This window comes from Gymnoscopelus microlampas, assembly GCF_963454915.1.
Source record: "Gymnoscopelus microlampas genome assembly, chromosome: 10".
In the NCBI taxonomy this organism is placed as follows: Eukaryota; Metazoa; Chordata; class Actinopteri; order Myctophiformes; family Myctophidae; genus Gymnoscopelus; species Gymnoscopelus microlampas.
The window spans coordinates 3,019,242-3,047,065 of NC_139947.1; the positions used below are offsets into that span (position 1 = coordinate 3,019,242).

Consider the following 27,824-nt stretch of genomic DNA (forward strand, 5'->3'; position numbering starts at 1 on the left):
TGGTAGTGAGCAGTTCAGAACGAGGTTTTTGGAGCGCTGTGTTGTAGGCTTGGTCCACCCAAGTGGTGGGGTAGCCTCGCTCCAAAAACCTATCTCGCATCTCTGAGGCTTTCTCGGTGAAATCTTCTGTAGAATGACACACTCGTCTTAGTCTATAAAATTGGCTCTTGGGAAGGCCCCTTTTTAGTGGTGTAGGGTGAAAACTCGTGGCCAAAAGGAGTGTATTTCTGTCAGTCTCCTTCCTGTATAGTGTAGTGAATAGATCTCCATTGCCTTTCATGACCCACATATCTAGAAAATGTACTTTCTCTGTGCTGTGGTCCATTGTAAATTGCAAATTACAGTCAAAACTATTCAACAGTCTCAAAAAAACATAGTTCATCCACATTACCCTGGTAAATACAAAAGACATCATCGATATACCGGTACCATTTTAAAATTCTATTAAAATGGCAAGTTTGTATACTAACATACCACATGATGGAGGCCTAGAGGCCTTAAAGTTTTTTCTATTGCATCGAGATGACTCGACAAACCCCCCAAATGATTTTATTATTGAATTGGCAAACCTCGTCATGAAACATAACTATTTCAAGTTTGACAATGAGTTTTATCTTCAAGTTTCAGGCACCAGCATGGGCTCCATTTGCGCCCCTAACTATGCTAATTTATACATGGGATATTTTGAGCATACTTTTGTTTGCAACCCGGACATCAACAGCCATTTTAATGGACATCTGCATGTCCAATGACCTTCACTTTGGAGGTGTAGCCTTTAAAAAGTTTGGTGGTTGAGTTGTTCTGTATAGTCTGTCTTGATGAAGGTCTAACGACCGAAACGTCGATTAAATAAAGAGCTACATTTTTTTGCAAGATCCAGACGGTGTGCGGGTCCCATTCTTTGATATAAACAATCAGAGATCTCCTCCATAAATTGCACATTTTTGACTTTTACGCACCTGTCGCTAACCCTTGGGGTGTGCATCGGCCTCCTTCACAAAAGTTTTCTTTTAAATTGAATTAAACAAAATCCTGAGCGTTCCTTGATCTTACAGGCATCTGACAGTGGGGTAGGTTGTCTCCCCCCCACCTGTTGTACAGCCTCGTATGCCAGTCTGCATGCGGAGCTGCTGATGACTGCATGGCGTCCTCCCCTATCTCTAACCTGTCGAATAGCCTCACATGCAAGTCTGCATGCGGAGCTACTGCTATGCTTTCCTGATGGTGGTTCAGTGGCGTGTTGCTTATGGACCTGCCGGGTAGCACTGATGACGACATGGCCTCTCAGTTCTTAGTGTGGCTTTCTTGATTCGAGGTAAAGGGCTGCCTATATTATATTTCTATCTGTCTTAAATCATGTTGATCAGTGTTTATTAATATTGTGTTTTGTCTTATTAGGAGGAGCTCTGTGCCCCTGCTATTTTTGTCTTATTATTTTGGTTATTTGATTTAGGTTTATTTTTGTTGTGCAAACCAACTGTTTCTCTGTTATCTGTTCCCTCTATTACTTAAGTAATATTGAAGGTAAACTGAGGTATATTTGGCTCCGGCCATACCAGTAATACGGGTGGTCATAGTTGTGGTCCTGACAGGCGGGCGGTCACTGGTGATAGGCTGTAGTATTGGAGTTTGGTTTTACCTTTAGTGCATGATATTCTGCTTGCATGCTCAGTATTTTGAATAACCTAGCGTTGCGTGTGTTTTAACATTTTTCTCTTGTGTCTTGCAGTGAGTGAAGTTTGTGTGCGCTTTTGGTGGCGGTGCTCTCTCCTCACTCCCTCACTCCCTGCCTCCCCCTGTGTGTTAAGGACACCTATACCTCCCTGCTACTGGTATCTTAGGCTCTGGCCACTTTTAACCTTATTTGATACTTTTGATATATTGTACTACATTTTAATTAGTTGTGAAATTGCTAAATACATATATTGCAGAAACTTCCTACCTTGACCTTCTAGTTTGAAGCCTTACTTCTAGTTTCTTATTCTGCTTTTAATTATAAATAAACAAATACTCTTTTCAACTGGAAACGCACGTCTCTGCTCCTCATTATTATAACAACCTGTGGTCTAGTATTCAAGGTGTATTGTGCTGTGCATTATTATAATATATTCTCTGGGTGAAACTCCCAGGGTGGCGTAGTCTGGTATCCTGTTTCCGGGCCTAAGTGCCTTGGTCACATTTATATCTTACCCCAGGTACTATGTGTAAATATGTAGATCATTTGTTTGTCTTTGATTGATCTCTCTCCCCCCTTCTTCTTCCCTTTAATCTTTTCTACGGAAATAAAAACGATAGAACTTGCACAATCAAACAATTTCACCCACTTTTTTTTTTCTACGTTTTTTTATCCCACGATTTTGTAACCCTTTTTTACACCCGTGTAAGGGACCAGAGTTGGTCGGCAAGAGAGACACCAGGACAAGTGTGTAGTTTCTTTAAAATATATATTTTTTAAAATCTTTTCCCCATAAATATAAGACAAGACATTCATTCTGGCCCAAAACAAATGAAAACAATACACAGAACTGAACTTGACATCAAGACTGAACTCACCAAATGAGACATGAGGGGAACATATATAGTGGGTGATCAGACCACTCTTGACACAAAGGGGAAGACAAAGAATAACATTTAAAACAGACTACAAATAGCGACAACATAATCCACTACAGCACTGATTAACTCATATTAACCCATTGATACCTGCTGCTACCTATAAGTTGTTATACCTTTCAAACCGGATGCCACCTCTGTGTCTCACTAGTAGTTGCTATAATATGGTAACATCATTTTTTATTTTTTATTTTTAGTAAGAATTTGAACGTTTTCAGAAAACTATGGTTAGGTTTTAGAAGGCGTTTTTAGAATCGGCCTCAGGTCTCAATGGGTTAAATAAAGAAATGACACACAACTGAAATGCCAATACATTTTCATACGTGTTAGTAATACATTCAAAGTTATAATAAATCCCTGCCCCTCCCCTTATGCACAGGGGACATGGTGCAGTCCAATTACTAAACAGCTCCTGTGAAGCAGCTAGGCCTTTCCGTGGCCAGCAATCTAAACTTCAACACTCCTCAGAACTGATAACTCAACAAAACAAAATAAACTTAAATACCAATTAAATAGGCTCTATGCACAGCAGCCATATTGGGAATGAATTGGGCCCCTTCCTTACTTCCTTCACAGGTGTTACCAATGATACTAATTAAGGTTCTGTTCCATTTAGTGTGGCATAGTGGTTGTCTTATTTTCAAGGACGCCCAATGTCGCCCATAACTCTCAGAGTTACACACCCACCAGAGTTAACTCAGAGTTACACACCCACCCACCCCAACCAAACCAAAATGGAGTGTTTCTAGTGAGCCAACATGCACGATCAGCAAATGGACAGCTGACGGGAGCGTTTTGACTGGAAACAAATCGACGGGGGGGGAAGAGATTTAACTGGCAATAAGCGGATCGGGTGGATTTTTATTGGCGACACGTGGACTCTGGGGAGCACCGCGATTGGCCCAAAAAGGACCGGACGAGGTAAACGGACAGATGCCTCTATGTGCCACCGTGCCACCGTCACTTTTTTTAAATTCTGTAGTGTAAACCTGTTGTGTGACAATAAAGCTGATTCTGGTTCAGATTCACATCACAATTTAATAATGTAATACAACTTAATAATGACCATAGCCATTTAATTAATTACTTAATAATCAATTAACAATTACGTAATTCCTAAAACATACATGCATAGAGGGGCACGGTGGCGCAGTCGGTAGCACTGTCGCCTCACAGCTAGAAGGTCCTGGGTTTGATTCCTGCAGGGGACGCTGTGGGTCAGTGCCCATACCCTAGGTGGGGTTGGCGAAAGGGCCTCTCTGTGTGGAGTTTGCATGTTCTCCCCGTGTCTCCTAGGGTAGATACCCTCACAAAAACATGCAGTAATCCTGGTCACTATACTGCCTCCCCCTGGTCAGCCGGGGCACCTGATGGAGGGGAAAGGAACTGGTTGGAATAACGTGTTCCTTCCACACGCTACGTCCAACCAGGGAAACTCTCCCCTGTCAGGTGATAAGAAGGTCAGTTGGCTCTCATGCATTGAAGGAGGCATGAGCTCGGCCCTGGCCTCCCTACGTTGGCAGAGGGAGTGTAGTGCCCAGGATTACATAGACAATTGGCACTGGGTGTAAAAAATGGGGTTACAAAATCGTGGGATAAAAATATGGGAATAAAAACAAAAACATACATGCATGCATGCAAAGTATTTTTAACTCAGTTAACTGATATGAAATAAGAAGGTAATTGAAATGGTGCCCCATTCATTGAGCATGTAATATCACACAGCACAATGACATCAAATCATGATATAAAAACTGGAAAAATTCTGGAGAAACAGTCCTACCTTATACAATCAATATGGTTTACATGGTAATTTAATAACATAAATAAATAACATCACAATCATTTGGAATACCTTTAAGTAAATAAATAAATAACAAACTAAACTGATTATAGTAATGTATTAAAATAAGAAAAACAAAAGAGATGGAGAACTCCACAAGATGAGTCCTAATGGAAACTTCTATTGACAGGGGCAACTCCCTGACAACAAGGCAAGCAACTGTTTAATGTGATCCTCCCAGTGAGCTGATTTATCACTGATATCTTTTCAGGGCACTTAACTGACTGAAACTCTTCTCACACTGTTACCACTGTGACAATAGTTTTCTCCAGCGTGGACACGCAGGTGTGTCTTCAGTTGGCGTGACTCACGGAAACTCTTGTCACAATGTTTACAGTGGAATTTTTTTCTCCAGAGTGGATGCGCTGATGTCTCTTCATGTCACTTAACGTTCTGAAACTCTTGTGACAATGTTTACAATGGAAAGGTTTTTCCCCAGTGTGGATACGCTGGTGTGTCTCAAGATAAGTTGACCGGCTGAATCTCTTGTTACAATGTTTACAGTGGAAAGGTTTTTCTCCAGTGTGAACATGCTGGTGTGTTTTCAAATTTGATGAATCAGTGAAACTCTTGTCACAATGTTTACACTGGAAAGTCTTTTCTCCAGTGTGGATACGCTGATGTCTCTTCATGTCACTTAACGTTCTGAAACCCTTGTGACAATGTTTACAATGGAAAGGTTTTTCCCCAGTGTGGATACGCTGGTGTGTCTCAAGATAAATTGACCGGCTGAATCTCTTGTTACAATGTTTACAGTGGAAAGGTTTTTCTCCAGTGTGAACATGCTGGTGTGTTTTCAAATTTGATGAATCAGTGAAACTCTTGTCACAATGTTTACAATCGAAAGGTTTTTCCCCAGTGTGGACATACTGGTGACTCCTCAAGCTACCTAACTGACTGAAACTCTTGTCACAATGTTTACAGTGGAAAGGTTTTTCTCCAGTGTGGATACGCTGGTGTGTCTTCAGATTACCTGAATCAGTGAAACTCTTGCCACAATGTTCACAGTGGAAGCGTTTTCCTCCAGTGTGGATACGCTCATGTCTTTTAAGGACATGTGACGCACTGAAACTCTTGTCACAATGTTTACAGTTAAAATCTTTTTCTCCAGTGTGGTTACGCTGGTGTGTCTCAAGATAAGTTGACCGGCTGAATCTCTTGTTACAATGTTTACAGTGGAAAGGTTTTTCTCCAGTGTGAACACGCTGGTGTGTTTTCAAATTCGATGAATCAGTGAAACTCTTGTCACAATGTTTACACTGGAAAGGCTTTTCTCCAGTATGGATACGCTCGTGTCTCTTCAGGTCAGATGACCAACTGCAACTCTTGTCACAATGTTTACAGTGGAAAGGTTTTTTTCCCCCTGTGCGAACACGCTGATGTCTCTTCAGGTAATACAACTTACTAAAACTCTTGTCGCAATGTTTACAGTGGAAAGGTTTACTAAAACTCTTGTTACACTGGGTACAGTGGAAAGGTTTCTCTCCATCTGGTTGATGTCTGTAGCTCAGGAAGTCTATGCAAGGCTTTAGTTCTTCTGGTTGAGTTAAAGACTTGGTAAATTGTTGATGACAATAAGATCTTGGTTGATCAGTGTCTTTCTGGCTGGTTGTAGAGCTGGTGATTGGAGTCTGCAAAGACTGCCCACATGGAAAGAACCTATATGCGTCATATATGTTTGTAATATAGGACCGCATACATAAAATTGGCACCTTTCCTATATGTATATGTACATATATGTGCATATATGTACATATATATGCGCATATATGTACATATATGCACATATACATATAGGAAAGGTGCCAATTTTATGTATGCAACATATAGGTACATATGACCTGTATGTAACATATAGGTACATATATGACCTGTATGTACCTATATCTACATATATGCAATGAAACATAATTATATGATACCTATATCACCTATAAAATAGGTGAAATAGGTGATAAGTTTGTTTTACATGTACACATTAATCAAATCCAATAGAAACCCAAATGTAGAACTTTAACACTTTATTTAAACAAGTTATAATATGCAAACATGAAACATTATGGCTTTTAAAGTGGCAAACAGCTGGATAAAAAAAAAGATATTAAATTAAATTAAATTAAGCTCCGGGACAGGTTAACTAACACTCCCTTTGCCCTGCCAGGCTTTTGGAAATGCCAAAACCCAGGAAGGACACAGACCCAAGAGAATAGACAGACAGAAGTTAGTTACTCATCATTGATGTTTTATTAATGAACAAACATAGCAGGCAGCTTTAACAGTATATAAAAAAACAAAAATGTATTGGCATCAAAATTTACATAAAAGTTGAAAGGACCACTTCACCACTTTTCATACAATTAGTACTCACTAATGTTCATGATAAAATACTACAATTTGTTTCTACTCTGTGTCTCATAGGAGGGCTGTGGGTAGTTCAGAAACCCATCCACCAGTGACATCATCGTTTGGACGTTTTTTTTTATTAAACAATATATTTTTAAAACACATTTAGATTTGTATTATCGTGAGAACGATGGCTTCCATTATCGCATTGGAACTTTTCACAAATATTATTATGAATAGTAAGATACAGTTTCTATTAGCTTGAATTCAACATTGATGATGTCACTGGTGGACAGGTTTCTGAACTGCCCACAGCCCTCCTATGAGACAGACCAAGTAGGAAAAAAAGGGTAGTATTTTATCATGAACATTAGTGAGGACCAATTTTATGAAAGCCGGTTGAAAAGTGGTCCTTTAAGTGCAAAGTGCATCATGTTTAACATTTTGCATGTGTAATAAACAAATGGCCACAACCAAAACAGTGCATTTTTTTTAATATAGTGTTGTTCGTCGACTAAAACTAAGACGAAAAATGTTCTACCTTTTTCCACTGACAAACTAAATAAAAGCTATGACGACTAAATGTACTGACAATTTCGTCAACAAATAACTAGACTAAAATGTTAGGAAGGGACTAGTGGACAAAAATCTGCTGCCAAAAACACTGTGGAGTACCTAGTCCTTTGCAGCACGGCTTCGGCACTTATTGGTCATGGCTTTCTTCAAGCCCTCTGCAGTGAAAACATTTGTCCATGATGCCAGAGAGGAACACCGCAAGACGTAGTCTGCAGACAGAGAAGATGACATGACACAAGTCAGTCAACATGGGTTTCCCCCGGTTAAATATATACATTTTAAAGACTATATGACTCTCTACAGACTGAGCACAGCATAGCCACAGATGAGGCCAACCTGGTTCAGAGTGTACTGTACGTCCCACCAGCGCAACATGTTGGAAGTGGAACCTGCATTTCTTTACTGCACAAAGGCAGCCAAATTGCCAAATGATAATGTATTGGTGAGATCATAAATTGAGAATATCATTTACAAAACCAAGATTTGTCAAGGATCAAGTATATTTATATGTCCCAAGCTGGGCCTTTTACAGCAGATAATAAAAGCCCTAAAAACACAATACAGTAAGACAGACATGTGTATACATTGTCACAAGATACCCCCCACAATCTTTCTAGCCCCCTTAAAGGAGAATTCCATGCTAGAATGCTTTCTTACCTTTCTTTGTAGTTGCTACGTCCCCACCAAAGAGGTCCAGGTTAGAGCCATATGAAATCCGTTTTATTTTTTTCCCAATTCCGTTTTATTTTTTCCCAAATTCTGTTTTTTCCATTTTAATATTTCTGAATTCTGTATTTTGCTTTTTATGCTCATTTTTACCATAAAAAAAAGTGTCTGGTAAGTGGAAATGAATAAATGTTCAAGATATAACAGTCCATACATGGCCCTTGTTGTGTTATACGCAAAAATGTTCCCAAAATAATTCGGTGACTTCGGTCTGAGCATGCGCAAAATGGCGTCGCGCATGTATTATTGTTTCTATCGTCTTTCTAAGACTATTTCTACGTGGATTTTACTGTTTATAAAGTAGGATGTGGCCATGCAAAATGGTGGTGTCCCGTGGATTTGTAAAAATTCGCGGTAAAAAAAAAATTTTTACCGCGATTTTTTTTTTTTTTCCAAATTCTGCAATATTCCGTGTTTTATTCCAATTCCATTTTTATTGGTCATTTCCGCGATTCCGTCCGCGATTCCGTTAACACGGATTTCATATGGCTCTAGTCCAGGTGTTTTTTTTGTGCAAAAACTCCTTATTGCCCATTTCCCCTACCATAGGCCCTCAATGAATTGCATTGAATTGAATGGGGCTATGGGGTGTTGTGCTAATTTGCTTATTTCCATCGAAATAAGTAGTAAAGTGTGCCGCTTGGGATATTATTTACATTATGAAAAGAGAATATATACAAAAATAATAATAATTTTGAGCAAAAGAAATAAGCGAATTAGCACAACACCCCATAGCCCCATTCAATGCAATTCATTTAGGGCTCATGGTAGGGGAAATAGCCAATAAGCTTTTGCACAAAATAACACCTGGACCTCTTTGGTGTGTACTTAACTACAAAGAAAGGTAAGAAAGCCTTTTAGTATGGAATTCTCCTTTAAGGGCATTTTTCTGTCTAATACCTAGATTACCATACCAGCAAATGGCAGCAAAGTAGATGACAGATTCAATGAAGGCTCTATATCATTGATTTGTTTACCTGAAACCTGGCTAACTTCCTTAAACAGAAAAGGCACTGCTGGCCTTTCTTGCAAACAATTTCAGTATTGGAATCGAATTTCAGACGATTGTCGATTATGGTCCCAAGATATCTATAAGTGGTTACCAACTCCACTGACTGGCCATCTATAACACTACTCTGAGGAACTAGTGGTGTGACAAATACTTACTGAACAGTGCATCCCTCTTCGCCTCATCCAGTTTGTTCTTCCCCTCTGGGATGACACCATGCTTTCCGTATACGACGGCATTGCGGCACTCCTCATGGGTGAAGAACACCTCGAACAACGCGTGGAATAGCCTCTTGCAGTCCTTCCTGGCACGCTGGTGTATGGCTGCCAGCTGCACAGAGGAAATCAACTGTCCACAGCCTGTGAATAGAGAGCGAGCAATTAACCAACTGCATTTTAAGACTTCAGTTTTGCACTTGTAAGGCTCAGCTACATTGACCCCTTTCTGCACTCAGTGCACCATGAAAACAGACAACTGTGACCTTCTGAAAACGTCACTATCTAGTTGCAGCTCACAACACGGATCACTCGCTACCAAGAACGTCAGGTTCAGTGTGAAATGTATGGCAAACGTATACATCCATACCTGGATATAGCTCCTGCTGCCCGAGACTGGACACTCCAGACTCTAGGTCACCGACCAGGGTGATAAAACCCTTCAGTGCGTCTAGTTGCTCAGAGCCTAGAACAAAGACAAAAAAATCTGAGTCTACTGAGTGTATTTGTAAAACAATAAGATTGAGTACTGTTCTATATAGCTCTACAGTATATTCTGATAGCAGTCATTGATGAGTATTTGTTCAGTAGCAGGGGTCGATTTCCCAGTAAATAGAAAACAGTTTTATTTTGGGATACCAAAGTTTTCCAGTCATGTCAGAGAACTCACAAAAGAGGTACAGGATAAAGTAAAGTTTCAAGTGAGACAAAGAAATTAGCAGACAACTGAAAACTGCAACATTACAGGCAATACAACTTACTGATACTGGAGAGCACAGTGGTTATCCTCCTCAACAGGAGCTGGAGCTTCTCCACCTCAGACCGACAAGAGTCGCAAGGCTGCCACCCTTGACCCTCTGGTATGCTCTGGTCAGATGGATTTGGTTGACCTAGAAACATTGAAAGCACGTCAAAAACTGTAAAGAAAAGTTTTAAAAAAAAAGTAGAAAAAAAACTCATCTATGAATCCTGAATTTGAAGGACAACAGTGCAAGTCTGACACTTAGCTGAGGAACCACACCTTCTACTGGAGCATCACTGGACGGAGATGGAGGTTGCAGTACACTGGGTGTTACTTTCTTGGTTCCACTGATCCAAGTCCATATATGTAGCTGCATACGGCTGTGCAGAAAAGAGAAAAGGCCCTTAATTGTACTTGGTCAAAAATCATCAAAACTATAGGCTACTATACAAGCTCATAGATAGCGCAGCACCGAGTGCTGTGCTACGAGCTTGTAGGTCTAAATGGGTTAAATCTAAAGAAAACATACCTCATCAACAGGTCAGCAGGCCTGTGTAGAAGAGGCTGGAGGGTATGGCTGTAGATCTGGGTAAAAGGTATCACAAGGTTGCAGAGACATAGAAAAGTAACCTTAGTTTGTAGTCTGTCAAAGATCTTTAAAAAATAGCTATGCCTTTATGCAATGCATTGTGGATTTTAGATAGAAAACCCCTTAAGAAAACCCCTTAAGACAGTGTTCTGACCACTTCTTTACTTCTGAACAACTCCTAAAATCAGAGCCTGAGATAGAGATCTAAAAAAAACGAAATAAGTAATAAAACTCTACTAAAATATGACCATGACAATGTCATTCATATATTGGGAAGAGAATGGTCCAAATGTTTTGCACATAACTTACACTCAAAGCCAATCGAAGTCCATCAATTGCTTCAGGAGGGAGGAGACAGGAGGACAAACCCACTTTTCTGGCTGAGCAGCTTTGTGGTTTGGTGCCACCGCCAATGGGTTGATCCCAACGAAACATCTGAAATCACAAAACACAAATGGAAAAAGCACTCACAGCCGTTCTACAAGAGAGCACATCATTCGAGTTACACATGATGGTTCTACTTAAAGCAGAAAGTTACCTTTGAATTAGCTGTAGTTTACAACCCTCGTAGACGTATTTACGATTCTGACGTCTTCAATCTACGAGAGTTGTAGAGTGCACCCCCCCATGGATTCGAGCACTTTCGGCACTTTACCCCGCTACACTCCAAACATGTACAAATTGAAAATAAAAGGTGCTTACCGCAAAGCCCCAAATGTTAACGACCTCGGCGGGGTAGTAGTGATCCCCGTCGAGGTATATCTTTCAATAAAGAAGTATTTTAATCCAGCTTGTGTCGGAATCTTCACTGTTCTTCTTTTGTTTTAAATGAGTTTGAACTGCGCATTAGCGATTTGGCGGTCGGGAGGTGTATTGCGCACTGCTTCTTCTTTTGTTTTAAATGAGTTTGAACTGTGCAACAGCGATTTGGCGGTCGGGAGGTGTATTGATACATTGTAAGTTCAATGCGCAATACACCTCCCGACCGCCAAATCGCTAATGCGCAGTTCAAACTCATTTAAAACAAAAGAAGAACAGTGAAGATTCCGACACAAGCTGGATTAAAAGACTTCTTTATTGAAAGATATACCTCGACGGGGATCACTACTACCCCGCCGAGGTCGTTAACATTTGGGGCTTTGCGGTAAGCACCTTTTATTTTCAATTTGTACATGTTTGGAGTGTAGCGGGGTAAAGTGCCGAAAGTGCTCGAATCCATGGGGGGGTGCACTCTACAACTCTCGTAGATTGAAGACGTCAGAATCGTAAATACGTCTACGAGGGTTGTAAACTACAGCTACCTTTGAATGAATTCCAGTGTGTAACAGGCGTGCTCCTCCTGGTACACCAAAGTTGTAATAACTGGAAAAGCTGCCATCCCAGCCAGGAAGTTGATCTGTGGAGCCACAACGACCGACCTCAATGCTCAGCATCCATTGTGTAGCTGTGAGAACTTCACCTAAAGATAATTTGACATATATGGTTTGCATGTTAACAGTGTTTGTCTGTTGCTTTCCACATAACAATAGACTGTTAAACTAAAACATGACCTCCATATAGTCTCCGTATTTGCAATGCTTTAAAACAGTAAAAAAAAACAGTAAAAAGTGTGCAGACTAAACTCTGTGTTAATTTAACTTAAGCAGGGGTCTTCAACAGGGGGTCCGGGACCCCTAGGGGGTCCTCAGAATTACTACAGGGGGTCCGCCAAATCTTTGTGTGATATGATTATTTATTTTACCTTAACCACTTGAACCTTAGCATCCCTTTTCTGAGGAGAACTTTAGCCAAAAATAGCAGATCTACAAGCTCACAACGCCTCACGCTGCAAGGCGTTGTGAGCTTGTAGATCAGCTATTTTTGGCAAAGAGGGAAAAAGAGCAGACCAAGTAAACAAAAAAAGTTGAATCTGAAACACAATTTTATACAATATAGAGGGGGTCCCTGCTTCATCTCTCTCTCAGCTAGGGGGTCCATGGCCTGAAAACGTTGGTCTTACCATTTGTACTCTCTTTCCCTAAATGAAATGATTTTACTTTGTACTGTAGGTTCAAAACAAAATTCATAGATATAATAATAATAATAATAATAATAATAATAATAATAATAATAATAATAATAATGAATTACAGTCAAAACAAATGAGGCCATTGTTAGCTCTCACTGATGTGGTCTGATTTATACCTGAAATAAACAATGACATCATGCACCACATGGAAATTAATATGCTAATGCGATGTCTAAGACTGTGTTGCACGCCCCAAAAACTGATCTAAAAGCTCACAATGCGTCGCTGTGAGCTTGTAGATCAGTGATGTTTGGCCATGCAACACAGCCTTACGAAGAAACATAGAGAAGCTTTAGAACCAGAGCGAGTCTGTATAACCCCCTGTATTATGACAGTCATGACAAAACTTCAACCTGGTGTTTGCACGTTCTCCATGTAAAGCCCTACATCTACATTAACGTTCAGATTTCAAATATAAAGTGCTTACCCCATGGCCACGGATGTTACAATTCACTTCGGGTTGGTGTAAGTACCCGTATATTCCGGATTGTTAAAAAAAAAGCATTTTAATCCGATCGGTGGCCATTTTGTCATAGAGTTATAATGTAACAGAGTGCAGTACTCCTCCCAACCGATAGGGTCAAGTAGTTGAAAGCGTACAGAAATACGGAGAAAATGGCCATCGATCGAATTAAAATGCTTTTTATTGAACAATACAGACGATACGGGTATTGCTGAGTGCCCGAGTAGACTTGTAACATCCGTGACCATAGAGTAAGCACTTTATATTTAAAATCTGAACGTTTATGCAGATGTACAGGTTGTAAATGGAGAAAGTGCAAAACACAGGTTGAAGTTCGGCCGTGACGCTCGTGACGGACGAGCGTCGTGTGATCCATAGCTAATACACGACAACTGCACACCGTTTACGATACTAACAAGTTGGATAACACTTTAATTCCATAAACTAATTAAACTTACCTGTTATCTGGTAGAGTAGCACGGAAGCAACTGGTTTGTAAATAAATGTTCGCTTAGCCGACGGTTAGCTAGTTTCGTTTCTCGCGCTCCCCGGTTCAAAACTGATAAGCTCCGCCTTGAGCAGCTGCGTGACGTAACTGTAGGTCTGGTCAGGTTCTCAACCTGTGGGTCGGGACCCCCAGGGGGATCCCCACATGATTGGGGGGATCTGTAGGTGGCAGTGGCAGTGAAGTGACAATTTAAGTAACCCTTTTAATACCTAAAAAAAAAAGAATTACTGCATCAAAAGTAATCAACAAACTATACTAAAAAAAATTGTCAAACATTGGCCAAATTGTCAAATAATATAAGAAAGAGGCAAAAATAGCCCATCGACTCAAGGCGTTGTGAGCTTGTAGATCGGCTATTTTCAAAATATTGATCTGTGGAACGGAGTCAAACTAAATGCCTCAACTCCTACATTACAAGTGCATATCAGGGTTGGGGGTCCCCAGTTCAAATATGATTATTTTGGGGGGTCGTGGCCTGAAAAGGTTGAGAACCAGTGAAGTAACAGTATAGGCGGGCACTCGGACATCTGCACACCTCAATGTAAAATTGGCAAATTTGTCCAAAATGTAAAAAGAAAATGAAATATTTGGAAAATGTTTTAAAACAAAGTATACATGATTAGAACATTCTTAAACATTTGACAATTAAGGTCTAATATTTCTATAATTGCTAGAAATTGCTAGAAAACCTGTATAGCAGTCATTTTGGGGCATAAACAATAAGTTGAAGGATAAAATTAATAACAATAAAAATAACTGATAATGATGATGATGTTCACATCATGTAAAACATTTGTTAAATTGTTGTGCCTTTTGTTTTTAAACCCTGTAGCACTTTGTTATTTCCAAAAATGTAAAGTGCATTATAAATAACATGTATTATTATTATTATTATCATTATTATGTATACTTTACATTACTGTAAAAGTAACTTCTATAGTTAGATTATAACCTGACTGTAATTTCTACACTATGTTACTGTGTAAAAATGCAGTAAGTTTCTGTAATGATTTGTTTTCCATGATGCATTGCAAAATACAGTTAAACATTGTAAAATGACAGAACAATAAGATACTGTACATTTTTACTGTAGAAATTACAGAAATTTGTTACAGTGTAGATAGATAGATAGATAGATAGATAGATAGATAGATAGATAGATAGATAGATAGATAGATAGTGTCTGTCTCTACAGGTTGGGGGCTTAGCCCCCCAGGCAACTGTGCTGACCTGCAACGGGACATGCACGAGATGAGAGCTCAAACTTGGATTATGCTTTCCTCTGGGTACATATTAAGAAGCTATATAGGAGACTTATATGTCCTGTATTATGAACATATAGAGCCTATATATGGATAAAGAAGCTATATAGGAGACCTATATGGCTTGTATTATCAACATATATGACCTATATGAGGGTATAAACAAGCTATATAGGAGACCTATATACCCTGTATATGCACATATATGCACCTGATTTTGACCTATATGTGAGATATATGCAGCCTATATGGAGCTTATACCAGGCATATATGTGGTATATATGCACATATATGCGCATATATGATCCTTATATGTAGCATATAGGTTACATATAGTTGCATATATGGAACATATAGATTCTTTCCATGTGGGTGGGTCCTCACTTCTGAGAGAGAGAGAGAGAGAGAGAGAGAGAGAGAGAGAGAGAGAGAGAGAGAGAGAGAGAGAGAGAGAGAGAGAGAGAGAGAGAAGCAGAAGAGAGAGGGGAAGAGGCAGGTTAGAAATGGTGAGTACAAATACAACTTGAAAGCATCAAACAAGTCAATTGTTTAGGAGCACTACGGCTCCTTTGTCAATATTTCTGATTTAAAAATGTTTTCATCTTCATCTTTTCTCACAGTTTTCTCACACATGCAGTTCGGGTCTCTGTGTTTAACACTGACTGACCTCCACTGGTCTCCTCCAAATCATCACTTTCTTCAGTGTCGGATTCAAGCTTGACTTCAACTTCATAGCAGTGTGAAGAGATGTCTTCATCATCAACTTCACTTTTCACTGCTAGTAATGTCAACATTGACCCATCAGGCTCCTCTGGTCTTTGAAGTATCTCCTCCTTTTCCTCTTTAATGTGTGGAGGCTCTGGTTCCTCCTGGAGACTGGGGCTCCTCTCCTGTTCAGGAGAAACCTTCTCTTTACACACAACCATGTGCAGGATGTCTAGGAGCAGAAAAATAACATGATAGTGAATACTGGATTCCTAAAATTCTGTTTTCTGTCCATGTTCCCTGTACAAATTGAGCCATCAGCTTTGATTGACCAAACATTTACTAACTACGGGTTACTAAAGGTGTTTCTGAAAACAGAACTTCCGAAAAATCATGTTTTAGCAAGAGTTTAGCAAAATAAATAATTTGAAATGTAATTTGAATATTAGTTACTTTACCAAACAAGTGAAGGCTGTTACTGCAATTTGAATCATTACATTATGAAAGAATATTAAACCATAAAACATCCCACGTCAGCTCTGATTTGGGTAAAATAGGCTGTAGGACAAGCCGTGTAAAACAGGGTTCACCTGTACGTTCAGTATGTACTGTATGCATTTCCCCTCAAAAGGTGGACCAATCGCAGCTCATGCCTTTACCTGCATGACATCATGAAACAGAAACTTCTCCACCCATTAAGTTGGGTCATAGTTTAAAATCTAGAAATGGTTCTGTGAGTCTTTGAATGTGTCTGTTTGTCTGTGTGTTCAGGGCAAACTTGACAAACCGCTGTACCGATCAGTGCCAAATGTCTGCACAATGCCAGTAGGCCAAAGAGGTATTTTTCACATCTGATAGAATTACTTAAACCCTCAATACTTAGTGAGCTAATCCACTATTGTTCCACCCAGAAAAGGGATGCTAGAGTTCAAGTGGTTGAACCGTAAATCAAGAAACTGAGAAAGAGCCTGTCAAAGCTCTAAAGTTATATGCTGCCTTTTTTCCCCTTGTATCTCGGGTCCTGTGCTTATAGAATATGGACTGAAACTACGATATTAATATATTTTAACCCAGGAACTGTTCAAATGTTTCATGTAATTAGGAGACCAAAAAGGTTGCTAGTTGGGGGATTTTAGCTGTGTTAACAGCTGCAATTGAGTTAATCAAGTTATACCCCGACAAGATCCTGTTTTTTGTTATAGTTCCCACGGAACACATTATAATATTATGCAAGAGTGCTTGTTGACACCAAGACAGTTGTCCCTTTCAGCCAAGCAAGCTGACAGGATTAGGCTAAAACAAGCAGAACTAATCTTAAAATGTCTCACTAGTCTTTTCTAAATTCACAGATAGATTTGAGCTTTAGTAAAATATAGCTGAAGGCCTTTAGTGGGATAATATGATCATTCTGTGTTTAAGTCCGTGTTTAATGGCAACATCATTGAGAAAAGGGATTCTGACGCTCCCTCCAGAGGAAGGGGCTGAGTTCTCCAAGAAGGGGGAACAGCTGGGGAACCCAGGCTGAGCGTGCGTTTCTTTTAAGTATTCTTAATTATCGAGATCATTCATATGACATCGGAAATGTTAATATTTAGACTTATTTCGAAGCTAATACAATGTTATTTAATAATGTCATAACCAGAATTTAGGCAGAGCTGTAGTTTAACAAATAAGGAGAATAATGTCATGTGCAGGGGTGAACATAACTTTTTAGGTCTAGTGCCTAAGCACCTGGAGATGTGACTTGGTGTGCACCAAATAAATGCAGCATACATCCCCTACCCCTGCGCCTAATGGCTGTACATGGGGCCGACGCGTGCTTTAGCGTGATTGTTTGAGTGTGGCTTCAGGAAGTCAATTCCTAGCCTCGATCTCCAGGCTTTTATTTTTTATTTTTGCTAAAAAATAAAAGCTTGGAAATTCCTGTCCCAGCTGTTGGTACGCAAAAGTGCCTCGCGTCGTCTGATGTGCCGCGCATTATTTATTTTGGGTGCGCATGTGTACCTGCGCACCAGTTGTGCACCCCTGGTCATGTGGTACAGTTCTTCAGTGAAGGAGACAGGTAGGCGTTTTCCAATGTATGTGAAAGGACTGGCCCACAATCCTTTGTTCTGAAAGAAGCTTGTTTGTGATTTGATTAACAGAGAAAGGAGGTAGTCCTGTTTGTACTAAATACATTGGTATATATTGTGGTATTATATTGTGTGATTTGGCTGCACGCAGATTGCCACGTTTACATGGAATGAAGTAGATTCTGTGAACAAAGAGTGCGCTATATATTGATTTGACCCAAATGTATGGATTGCTAAAGGACTCTGACAATAAAATCATTGTTTAAGAAAGACCCTCCCCGAAAATGGACCCTATTTTCTGCCGGTTGCTTATGGCTAGATACGACACCCTCTTTGCTTTTTTACATTGATTCACACATAAGAGGATGTGCTTTTGGATGTTGAAGATATTATACATTGTTTTAGAGGTATCATAATGATGGCTATACAAATTCAGATATTATCATTGTCAAGATGTTTTGTGTTATGATTATCATATGGTGAAATGAGAGTGTGAGATTGTGTTCAGATCTAGACAAGATGATGGAGAGAGAGCCTTTGGTCAACAAGAAAGGTAAAACCAATTAATTTGATTTGTTTTGAAAAACATATTTTTCAAGGAGTCTCAAGGAGAAACTACAACAAATACTGTTCAAGATTTATCACGTGATGTATGGACCACAAGACAATACGACCAATTTGTTTAATCATCTGAAATAATGAAGCAGGAAAAAAGAGAAATATATATTTTTATTTCATTGTATGTCTCCAAACAATGACTAATCATGTTAAATATTGATTATCTCTATATTGACCAAAATAATGTGGTTATTTTCGCCATAATCGAGCAGCACCAACCCTGTGTGAAAACTGAAAAGTCACTATTTTGCCAGATGGTGACACTAGAAGATCATTGGGTCAATCAAATGTTGGGGTTCATCTTTCAGGAAGCATAAAATGTTGGGGTTCATCTTTCAGGAAGCATAAAAGGTCGGGCGTGTGCGTAAGAGCACGGCTGCATGCACCCCACCCGCGATATAAAAAAAAACGCGGACTACCCTAGTCCCTAACAGACGTGTGAAAATACAATAATGCAGCAAGCAGCTTATAAAGCCTTCCTGATGTCAGATTCAAAACAGCAGTGCCAGCCCACTACCTCAGTTTGTTTATTGAAAGGTCAGAACGTAAACCCTTGACTTCCGGTCGTTGGACTTCAAAATAAGAACACAATGTCAAGTTAAGGGAACGTATGTGTCTTCTGGTCTGTGGAATGTAAAATAAGAGCACTGTCGGCCTATAATGTGCTGTTTTCACTATTTCTACACTTAATAAAACCTCACACCACACAGTGGGCAAAACCTGTGGACAAGTAGAACATGCTCTGAGACCTTAGTGTCAACGCCTGTGTGGGCTTTGAATTGGGGGTAAAGCTGTACAGCGTTTGTCCGTATGAAGGGTGTCCGCCAGACACATTTTGCCTTGGCGCATCACCAAAAGAGAATTTGCCAGCACCTAGACTAAACGTCAGAAACGTATAGGCTACCACAATGCATAATGTAGCTAGTTGTGCCACTGCTAGTAGGCCAATAAAGTATTTTTCATAACTGATATAATGTACCGTTTTTTCCAGATTATCAAAGTGCAGACTTTAAACTGTCAAATTCTGTTTCATGCAGTGAAATCTGAAAATAGTTGAAGATATACTTGTTGTCATGTTTAAACCCCTCTGTACATAGTACTATACTTAGTGAACTAATACTTAGTTGAATGGGGCACAGTTGGCTATGTACCCTCTACACCAAATCTCTTTACCTAAAATAGCTGATCCAAAAGCTAGAGATCTTGTCGATCAGTTCATTTCAGTGAATGTTTCCCCCAGAATAGGGATGCTAGGGTTCAAGTGGTTAAACCTCAAAGCTGAGGAAAAAGCCTATTGATGATCTGTGTTATTATTGTAACAGCTCTACAACAGAAGAAAGAGAGAGCACATGAAACTTACTGAGGTGTGGGTGGTATTCAGGTTCCTCCTGTTTAATAGAAATGTCCCTGGCTGAGTCTGGAGAGTTCATCTTCACCTGCAGTCTGGACTCCACACACTGGCCTGAAATGAAGCAATTGAAAAATGACATTAATGGCTGGAGTCAGGACACAGTCTCCAGTTGTTAAAGTCAAACAACATATGAACGTTGGGTGCAAGGAAAATGGTTTATATACAGTATTGTAGAAGGTGATGTCTTCTACAATACTGTATATAAACCATTATCCTTAATTTAAGATTACACAAGGGAAACATATCAAAAGAGTGATTCCAACGATGCAAATAATGGTGTAAAGTGAATAAGGTGAAAGTAGCCAATAAGTGCAGTTCAAACACTGGAACGTGACCCAAAATACATCCCCAAGCAACGACTTATGTTCACATGTAGGGATGGGGAATTATAAGCAGCCTTTATTTGACCTCGATTGAAGGCAGTGATCAAAGTTGGGCTGCTTAATGATTCACATTCTATTGTCAATTACAATTTTGGCTTCCAAACATTATGAAAACAAGATGAAACAATGATCGTGCCGCAATCCATTTCGCACAATGCTCGTTTTGTCTTGTTTTAGTCAAAAATCCGGTTCAACCCTTTCTTTACATCGGTGCACTTTCTCCCTACAAGCTCAAACTCAGTCCCAGTTAGACTGTGAGATGTGTGGTTAAGATCTAGTCAAGATGATGGAAAGATGATGATGGAGAGTCTTTTTCAAGGAATCTGATGAGGGGGTCAAATAATAGCCATAAAGCAGCCCATGAACAAGACAGGGAAACTATTTTCAATGCCATGCATTACCTGGATGGGTCATTCTAGGCCTGACACGCGACAGCATCAGTGTTGCCATGGCTGCTAATTATTATAAGCGACTTTGGCCTTGTTTTTCTGTAAAGTCGCTTGTAAATATTGGTAGTTGCAGGTTGTGGTTTTTGGCCCAAAAATGTTGGGGCCTGTTTCTAAAGTCCAGTTGCTTATTTGGGCTTGCTTCCCTGTTATTTAAACCAGTGGTTCTCAAACATTGTCATGTCAAAGCAAGGACCCCCACAATTCATATAAATGTATCCATGTCCCCCCCCCCTCTCACAAAGCAAGGACCCCCAAAATTAATATGATGTTATCCATGCCCCCCGCCCCCCCCCCCACCCCCCAAGCTGTGAGCTTGTAGATCGGCTATTTTCAAATATCCGATGCATAGGTTTAATGTGGCCAAGTCTCTTCCTCTAGGCTTGTTTTCATAGACCTGGTTCCTTATTTATCTCGCAAAATCTGGCAACACTGTACAGCATGACAGATGTTTAACTTCACTTGACAATCACATTAACATTACTGTGGACAGAGTAAAGATCCTACTCATGTACTAGCCTTGATACGAGACTGTCATATATTATCTGACAGTCTTGGAGTAGGTTCAAAATAGTGTTTGCACTTTCACACTTGGGGTCCGTACATCTACATAAACGTTCATATTCAAATATAAAGTGCTTACCCCATGGCCACGGATGTTTAAGTTATGTACGGGCCCCAGAAGTACCCGTATCTTCAGTATTGTTCAATAAAAAGCATTTTAATCCTGATCGGTGGCCATTTCACTCAGAGTTATAATGCATCAGAGTGCAATACACCTCTCAACCGATAGGGTCGCGCAGTTGAAAGCATAATGCAGAATATCTGACACAGATCGGGTTACAATGCTTTTTATTGAACAATACGGAAGATATGGGTACTTCTCATGGCCCGAACATAATTGTAACATCCGTGGCCATGGGATAAGCACTTTATATTTGAAACCTGAACGTTTAAGTAGATGTACGGACCCAAAGTGTGAAAGTGCAAACACTATTTAGAAATAACTCAAAGACATTCATTATGACCGTCTTGATCCGGTCACCAGACCTGTCGACCCAAGACAGGTCGACCCGGACCGGTCGACCCGCTGTCGACCCGCTTGGACCCGACAACTCGACCCAAATTCGACCCGGACCGAGAGAGAGAGAGAGAGAGACACAGACAGAGACAGACACACAGACAGACACAGACAGACAGACAGACAGACAGACAGACAGACAGACAGACAGACAGAGAGAGAGAGAGAGAGAGAGAGAGAGAGAGAGAGAGAGAGAGAGAGAGAGAGAGAGAGAGAGAGAGAGAGAGAGAGAGGAAAGAGACATAATAATAATAATATGTACATTGATTTACCAAAGAATTATTATTTGTCTGTCAAGGCTTTCAAGCAAGCACAGCCATTGAGATAGACACCTCCTTACCTCAAGCCCTATTGTCTTCTTGATGTGATAAGGCTTTCAAGCACAGCCATTAGACACCTCCTTACCTCAGCTCTAAATCCTTACAGTGTGTCTATTATCAATTGGTTCAGCCTGGCGATCCTCAATCTGTGTTGTCTGACAATTATCTGACAATTATTCTTGCACTCACTTTATTCTCCCCTTTTCAGGTAAAGTGCAAAGTTGCCATGTTATAATACGTTTCTATGAATGCTTTAGCTTCAAGACTGTATTGGTGTGGGACTGTTGGTGTTTTTGTTGCACTCGTTACAAAGCTAATGGAGGCTAATGGAAGCTAAAGGGAGCCACCCAGAGGCCGTTTACAGAACATCATAAAGTGACGTTCAGTCTACACATTAGCAGCAGCTCAGTCAGTGTTGTCGTATATGAGATGCAAATATTATAATTGGGATTTCATTTATATTGCATATTTCATCTTACTTACATTTTGTTTACAAGGTGAATATGTATGCTACACAGCATATGACCGTGTCCTTGTTTAAGGAAGGATAGGCTATCATAAATGTTTAGCTTCAGCCTATTTCCTTTTGATCACCTCAAACACTGATGGATGTAAGACTTGTATACATGTATGCTTGTACTGTCACAGCATAGCAGAGTAAGACCTGTCCTAGGGGTTTTGTGAATAATCACATGAAGTATAAAAGTCTGATATATAAGAAGTTATAGTTATAATGGTAATGCCTTTATTGATTGTATGCTGTGCTTTGAATACACTATATTATTTGTATGTGTTATGGAAATGATTATTTTGTCATTCAGTCATAAAGTGACGTTCAGTCTACACATTAGCAGCAGCTCTGTGTTGTCTGACAATTATTCTTGCACTCTATTTCCTTTTCATCACCTCAAACACTGATGGAAAGTAACTAGTAACTACAGTTACTATAGGCTTTTTTGGTTGGTTATATCATTTTAGTTGACCTTGTAACAGTAAACTCATGTACTGTACTGGTACCTTTTCCTGTGCAAACTTCAATCAATCTAAAGGATCTGGTATTTCTATTATTGGCATATCTTTCTTTAATGTTAATAATGAGAGCTATACATTTAAGGAAGGATTAAGTACAATATTGAGGAATTTGTTACTTTTAACTCTATTCTGTTTTAGGCTTGGTTAAAGTTTTAAATACTGTCTCTACAAAGCACCAATGTGATTAATCCACTGTTGGATAAATAGTAGTTATATACATAACTTTGGGACTGTGAAATGCATAGGAAAGTGTTGTTAATTGTAAACTGTAGACAATGAACATCTATTTTGATATAAAGTTATACCTAAATAATTAGATGTTATTTTACAAGGTGAGGCACATTTTATTTATTTTTTAAATAAAATGAGACATTTTGAAAGTAGCCGATCTACAAGCTCACTTTATAGGAAGATGAGCACTTACTCCTATTCAATGAAACATCCATTACAATGAGGTGTTGATTAATGGGTCATGTGCCTGCATTATGCAATGACCAGGTGATAGGCTATATATGCAGATAGGTGTTGATGTGAATGGGTCATTTGTATGAAGTCAATTAATTATTCCAAGAATAATGTAAATGGCATGAAATGGGGGAAAAACACACACACACACACACACACACACACACACACACACACACACACACACACACACACACACACACTATAATATTATAATTTATAGCTGCAAAGTAACTAGTAAAACAAATACATTTAGTGGAGTAAAAAAACAATATGTGGATCCAATATGTAGTGGAGTAGAGGTAAAACCATTGGAAGTTGGGAATACTCAAATAACGCACAAATACCCAACATTGTACATAAGTACAGTACTTAAGTTAATGTACTTAGTTACTTTACACCTCTGACACATTGAACCAATATTACACTGACTGGTGACATTGCATGGAGTGAGTTGGGTTTGGTCCTGGAGTGAGTTGGCTTTGGTCCTGGAGGGAGTTGGTCTTTGGTCCTGGAGGGAGTTGTCCCAGCCCTGGAGTGAGTTGGCCGAGCCCTGGAGTGAGTTGGGCGAATATTTCTTAAGTCTTCATGGAGTGAGTTGGATTTGGAGTGAGTTGGGTGGTATTCTCATCAGCACCATCATTCATCCCCATAGCTTGATGGATGTAAGACTTGTATACATGCTTAATGTCCCTTTAAAGTTAAAACTGTATATAGAATGCAGCTATATGCAGAGAAACACAGAGACACAGGCCATCAACAACATCAATCACATTCCTAAGGCTATCAGCCATCATCAGCACCATCATTCATCCCCATAGCTTGATGGATGTAAGACTTGTATACATGCTTAATGTCCCTTTAAAGTTCTTTTGACAAGATCATTTCAAGATTAGAATTGTTAACCACATTTTCACAACTGAGGGAAAAAGGTTTGATTGGCCCATACTCATTGTGCTTGAGAATGGAGGTTTCCCAGTGATGAACAATGGTCATCTGATGCTTTTTAGCCAGTGATTTTGTTATGTTTTTGAATTTTTTTAAATAATCTTTAAACATCTTGTGTTTAGCTTCAAACCTCATACACCACATATGTAGTAATGGGCCAATTTTCCTTATAGCAGATGGATAATGGATCATAAAGTGATGCTTCAGTATTACATTTCTGTGTGGATACAAATGCTTAAATAGTGTGTGGTGCTCCAAAATCAAATGCTTTAAATATGTTGTCATGCCTAGAGTGAGAGAAGGTGAAAACACTATGTTCATTATTTGAGGTAGCAACAGTAACAAATTCCAGTTTTTGTTCCCTGCAGGAGTAATGTCACCAAACAACAGTGGGATGTTTTTCACAAGACACAATGTCTGAATAGAATTCAAACCAATGCCATTGCCAGCACTCTCCAAAATAATCTTTGTGGGACGGTTCTTTCGTTCTAAAAATCCATAATCAAATGAATAAATCCTGCAAAGTAAATCCTGTTCTGAAATAGTGTTGTGTGAGATATCCAAAAAGCATCAAACATTTTTTTGTATATACTACTATTTTTGACCTTTTTTTTCAATCATTGAAATTGTTTCACACTGCCCTGTTTTGTCAAATAAAAGAACAGTTACTTTAATTCATTTCACCTCTTGTGTTGTGTTTAATGATGGCAACTAGTGTAGATCTGCTACTTTCAAATGATTTTAGAGGAGAGGAGGACAAAACAGGCTTACAATATTTACTCTTAAATATACTATAACACTTCTTAAAAAAAAGTATGCAACTGGGGGAGCATCATAGAGGTATAATATAACTAGAGGGAGGATTGCCCCGCCCCCAGCTATCATTTCAATGAATGTGCTCACTGGCGTTTTGAAGCACCCGGAAGCCTGCCGGAAGTAGAATTATTGAGACGGTTTTGGGTTGGCGTAAAGTTATGAGCATGCGCACTAGTGTCATTTTTGCGTTCTACGGCAGCCCGTGTGTCAAGGATTGAACGCGAGATATTTATGAAATTCACTGGAGATGCCTATGTATATGTAAATGCATATGTATTTATGTATAATATGTTTACATATTTATATCTCTATATATAAATATATATCAGTATGTTTTGCTCGCGCATGTATTTCTCCCCGCCTGCAGTTCCAGCTTTGGCCACTGGGGTGGCAGCTTCAAGATTTCTCAGCGGCTCTGGGGGCTTGGGGAGCATGCTTACAATATTTACTCTTAAATATACTATAAATATACTCAGGACCTCCCTCACCGTCACCTTGTACCTTGTACTCTACTACCCTCTAGGGGTTACACAGAGCTACTACTTCAGACAACCAGACCCGGTCGATCTGGGTCGAGCTGTCTCAAAATCGCGGCTGGTCGACCTGTCTTGGGTCGACAAGTCTGGTGACCCTTGATCCAAGGCTACTCAAGCGACGTTTGCACCTCATTGCTTATATGGAGATTAACCATTACATTGAAAATAGTCACAATCACATGAATTATAATCTAGCAAGTATAGCAGCAATTAGATTTATATTTGAGTCAATAAATACAAATGAAACCCAACATGAATGACTTGATCTTTACCTGCTGTGTTTCAGTGGTTGAGCTGCTAACAAACGTCCTTAAAGTGTCTTTTATATAAATCTATAGTATTTTAAAGTGTCAACAACAGTCAGTCAACACACCATGTTGTTTTCACTACTGCATTGTGGGTATGTTCTTCTTCTGACGACCGCATTGTCTAGGCACCAGTTGGTGTATTGATGCCCCCTACTGTTGGTCTCGGGTACTGTCCATAGTTTATATACAGTAACAGTACTATGTATGTGAGCTTCCTGACCTGTAGACAAGAGAACATCTAGGAGTAAAGCTAAAGTAAACTAAATTATGTATCAATTATTATTTTATTTTTTGTTGATGTAGTTAATTTAGTAAATGAATCGATTAATAATTGATCCCTGTTTTGGGAAGCACAAATCGTACAAATAATAGTGAAAAAGTACAAGCTCACAACAAATCAATATGTGATGCATTTTGAGCTTGTAGATCAGCCATTTTCACTAGTCTTGCACTACATATGATATATTGTTGTATATTATTGTACATGTTGATATATATATATATATATTATTGCATTCATCCCCTCCCCCCTCCCCCTTTGTTTTCTTCTCTTGTACATATTTTTCACTCTTCATACCAGTAACCTGTAAGCTGATTGTATGACGTTCTGTATACTGTAGTAGTGTGTATATCTGTCTGTCTCTTATATGTCATCATGATTTGTGTGCATGGGGATCTCATCTTAAACAAGCTCAGTGCTTAATGAGTCTTACAGTTTAGTAGACCTTGTATTGTGAATTTGTACTTCCATGTACTGTTGTTCTAATGTCTTACTAAATAAAGTACATCTATCAATCAATCAAAAGTAATAGATAGAATAATCACTTACAAAATCATGGATAGTTTCAGCACTGCATCTATCACAGCTTTGAGCATCCATCACTGCACATTGATGCTGCACAGGTCTGTTTTTATTGGTTCAATTAATTTAGTAAATTAATCGATTATTGATCCCGGTTTTGGACATGTAAGCAAAATAGGCAAACATCTTACAAATAATAGTTTACATATTAGCCTATACGTACATGCTCACAACGAATCAAGATTAAGATGCAATGTATTTTGAGCTTGTAGATCAGCTATTTTCACTAGTCTTGCACAATACAGTTAATCAATGTGTGGATATATATATATATATATATTATTTGATTAATCTGAAAAGGAATCTATAGAATTTTCACTCACAAAATCATGGATAGTTTCAGCACTGCATCTATCACAGCTTTGAGCTTCCATCATGCACATTGATGCTGCACAGGTCTGATCCTCGCGTCTCACAGAAATGCAGTAGACACATACCAATACCATGTTACAGGATACAACACATACCAATACCATGTGGATACAACACATACCAATACCATGTTACAGGATACAACACATACCAACATATACCATGTAAAATGTCTTTAGCTAGAGTTCACTGCATGGCTAAATTATACCCCGACACCAGTATGCCGATAAGAGCATTTGGACCAGACCAGGAATGAAGGTTGAAAGTGGTTTTATTGCCAGTTGGTACAACACGTGATGATGATGATGATATGGTGGTGATGATGATTTAACTAAATAGGAGTGAAAGACAGAAACAATCAGTAACTTAAACAAACAGAAAGCATAAACAGATCAGCGTAAGTGTCTATCAAACAAATTAAACCAAGGAACTAAGTCTAATAACAGAAAACAAACTTACTTATAATGCATCGGAAGTGCTCACATAGCTGTG

The 27,824-nt window shown here is 39.2% G+C and overlaps 2 protein-coding genes across 2 annotated transcripts in view; both read right to left on the reverse strand.

The window, feature by feature from the left end:
• LOC311054410 (uncharacterized protein) overlaps window positions 1-27,824 on the reverse strand; it is a 120,638-nt gene that overhangs the window by 12,348 nt on the left and 80,466 nt on the right. The window lies entirely within an intron of this gene.
• LOC311054006 (uncharacterized protein) lies at window positions 6,663-13,739 on the reverse strand. The gene is made up of 10 exons (XM_084069853.1): window positions 13,646-13,739; window positions 11,958-12,115; window positions 10,966-11,091; window positions 10,597-10,644; window positions 10,347-10,447; window positions 10,087-10,215; window positions 9,696-9,791; window positions 9,269-9,469; window positions 7,475-7,584; window positions 6,663-7,119 (listed from the first exon to the last, which is right to left on the reverse strand). The coding sequence occupies exons 4-9, from the start codon at window positions 10,599-10,601 to the stop codon at window positions 7,475-7,477; spliced, it is 642 nt and encodes a 213-aa protein (XP_083925979.1). The 5' UTR covers window positions 10,602-10,644; window positions 10,966-11,091; window positions 11,958-12,115; window positions 13,646-13,739; the 3' UTR covers window positions 6,663-7,119.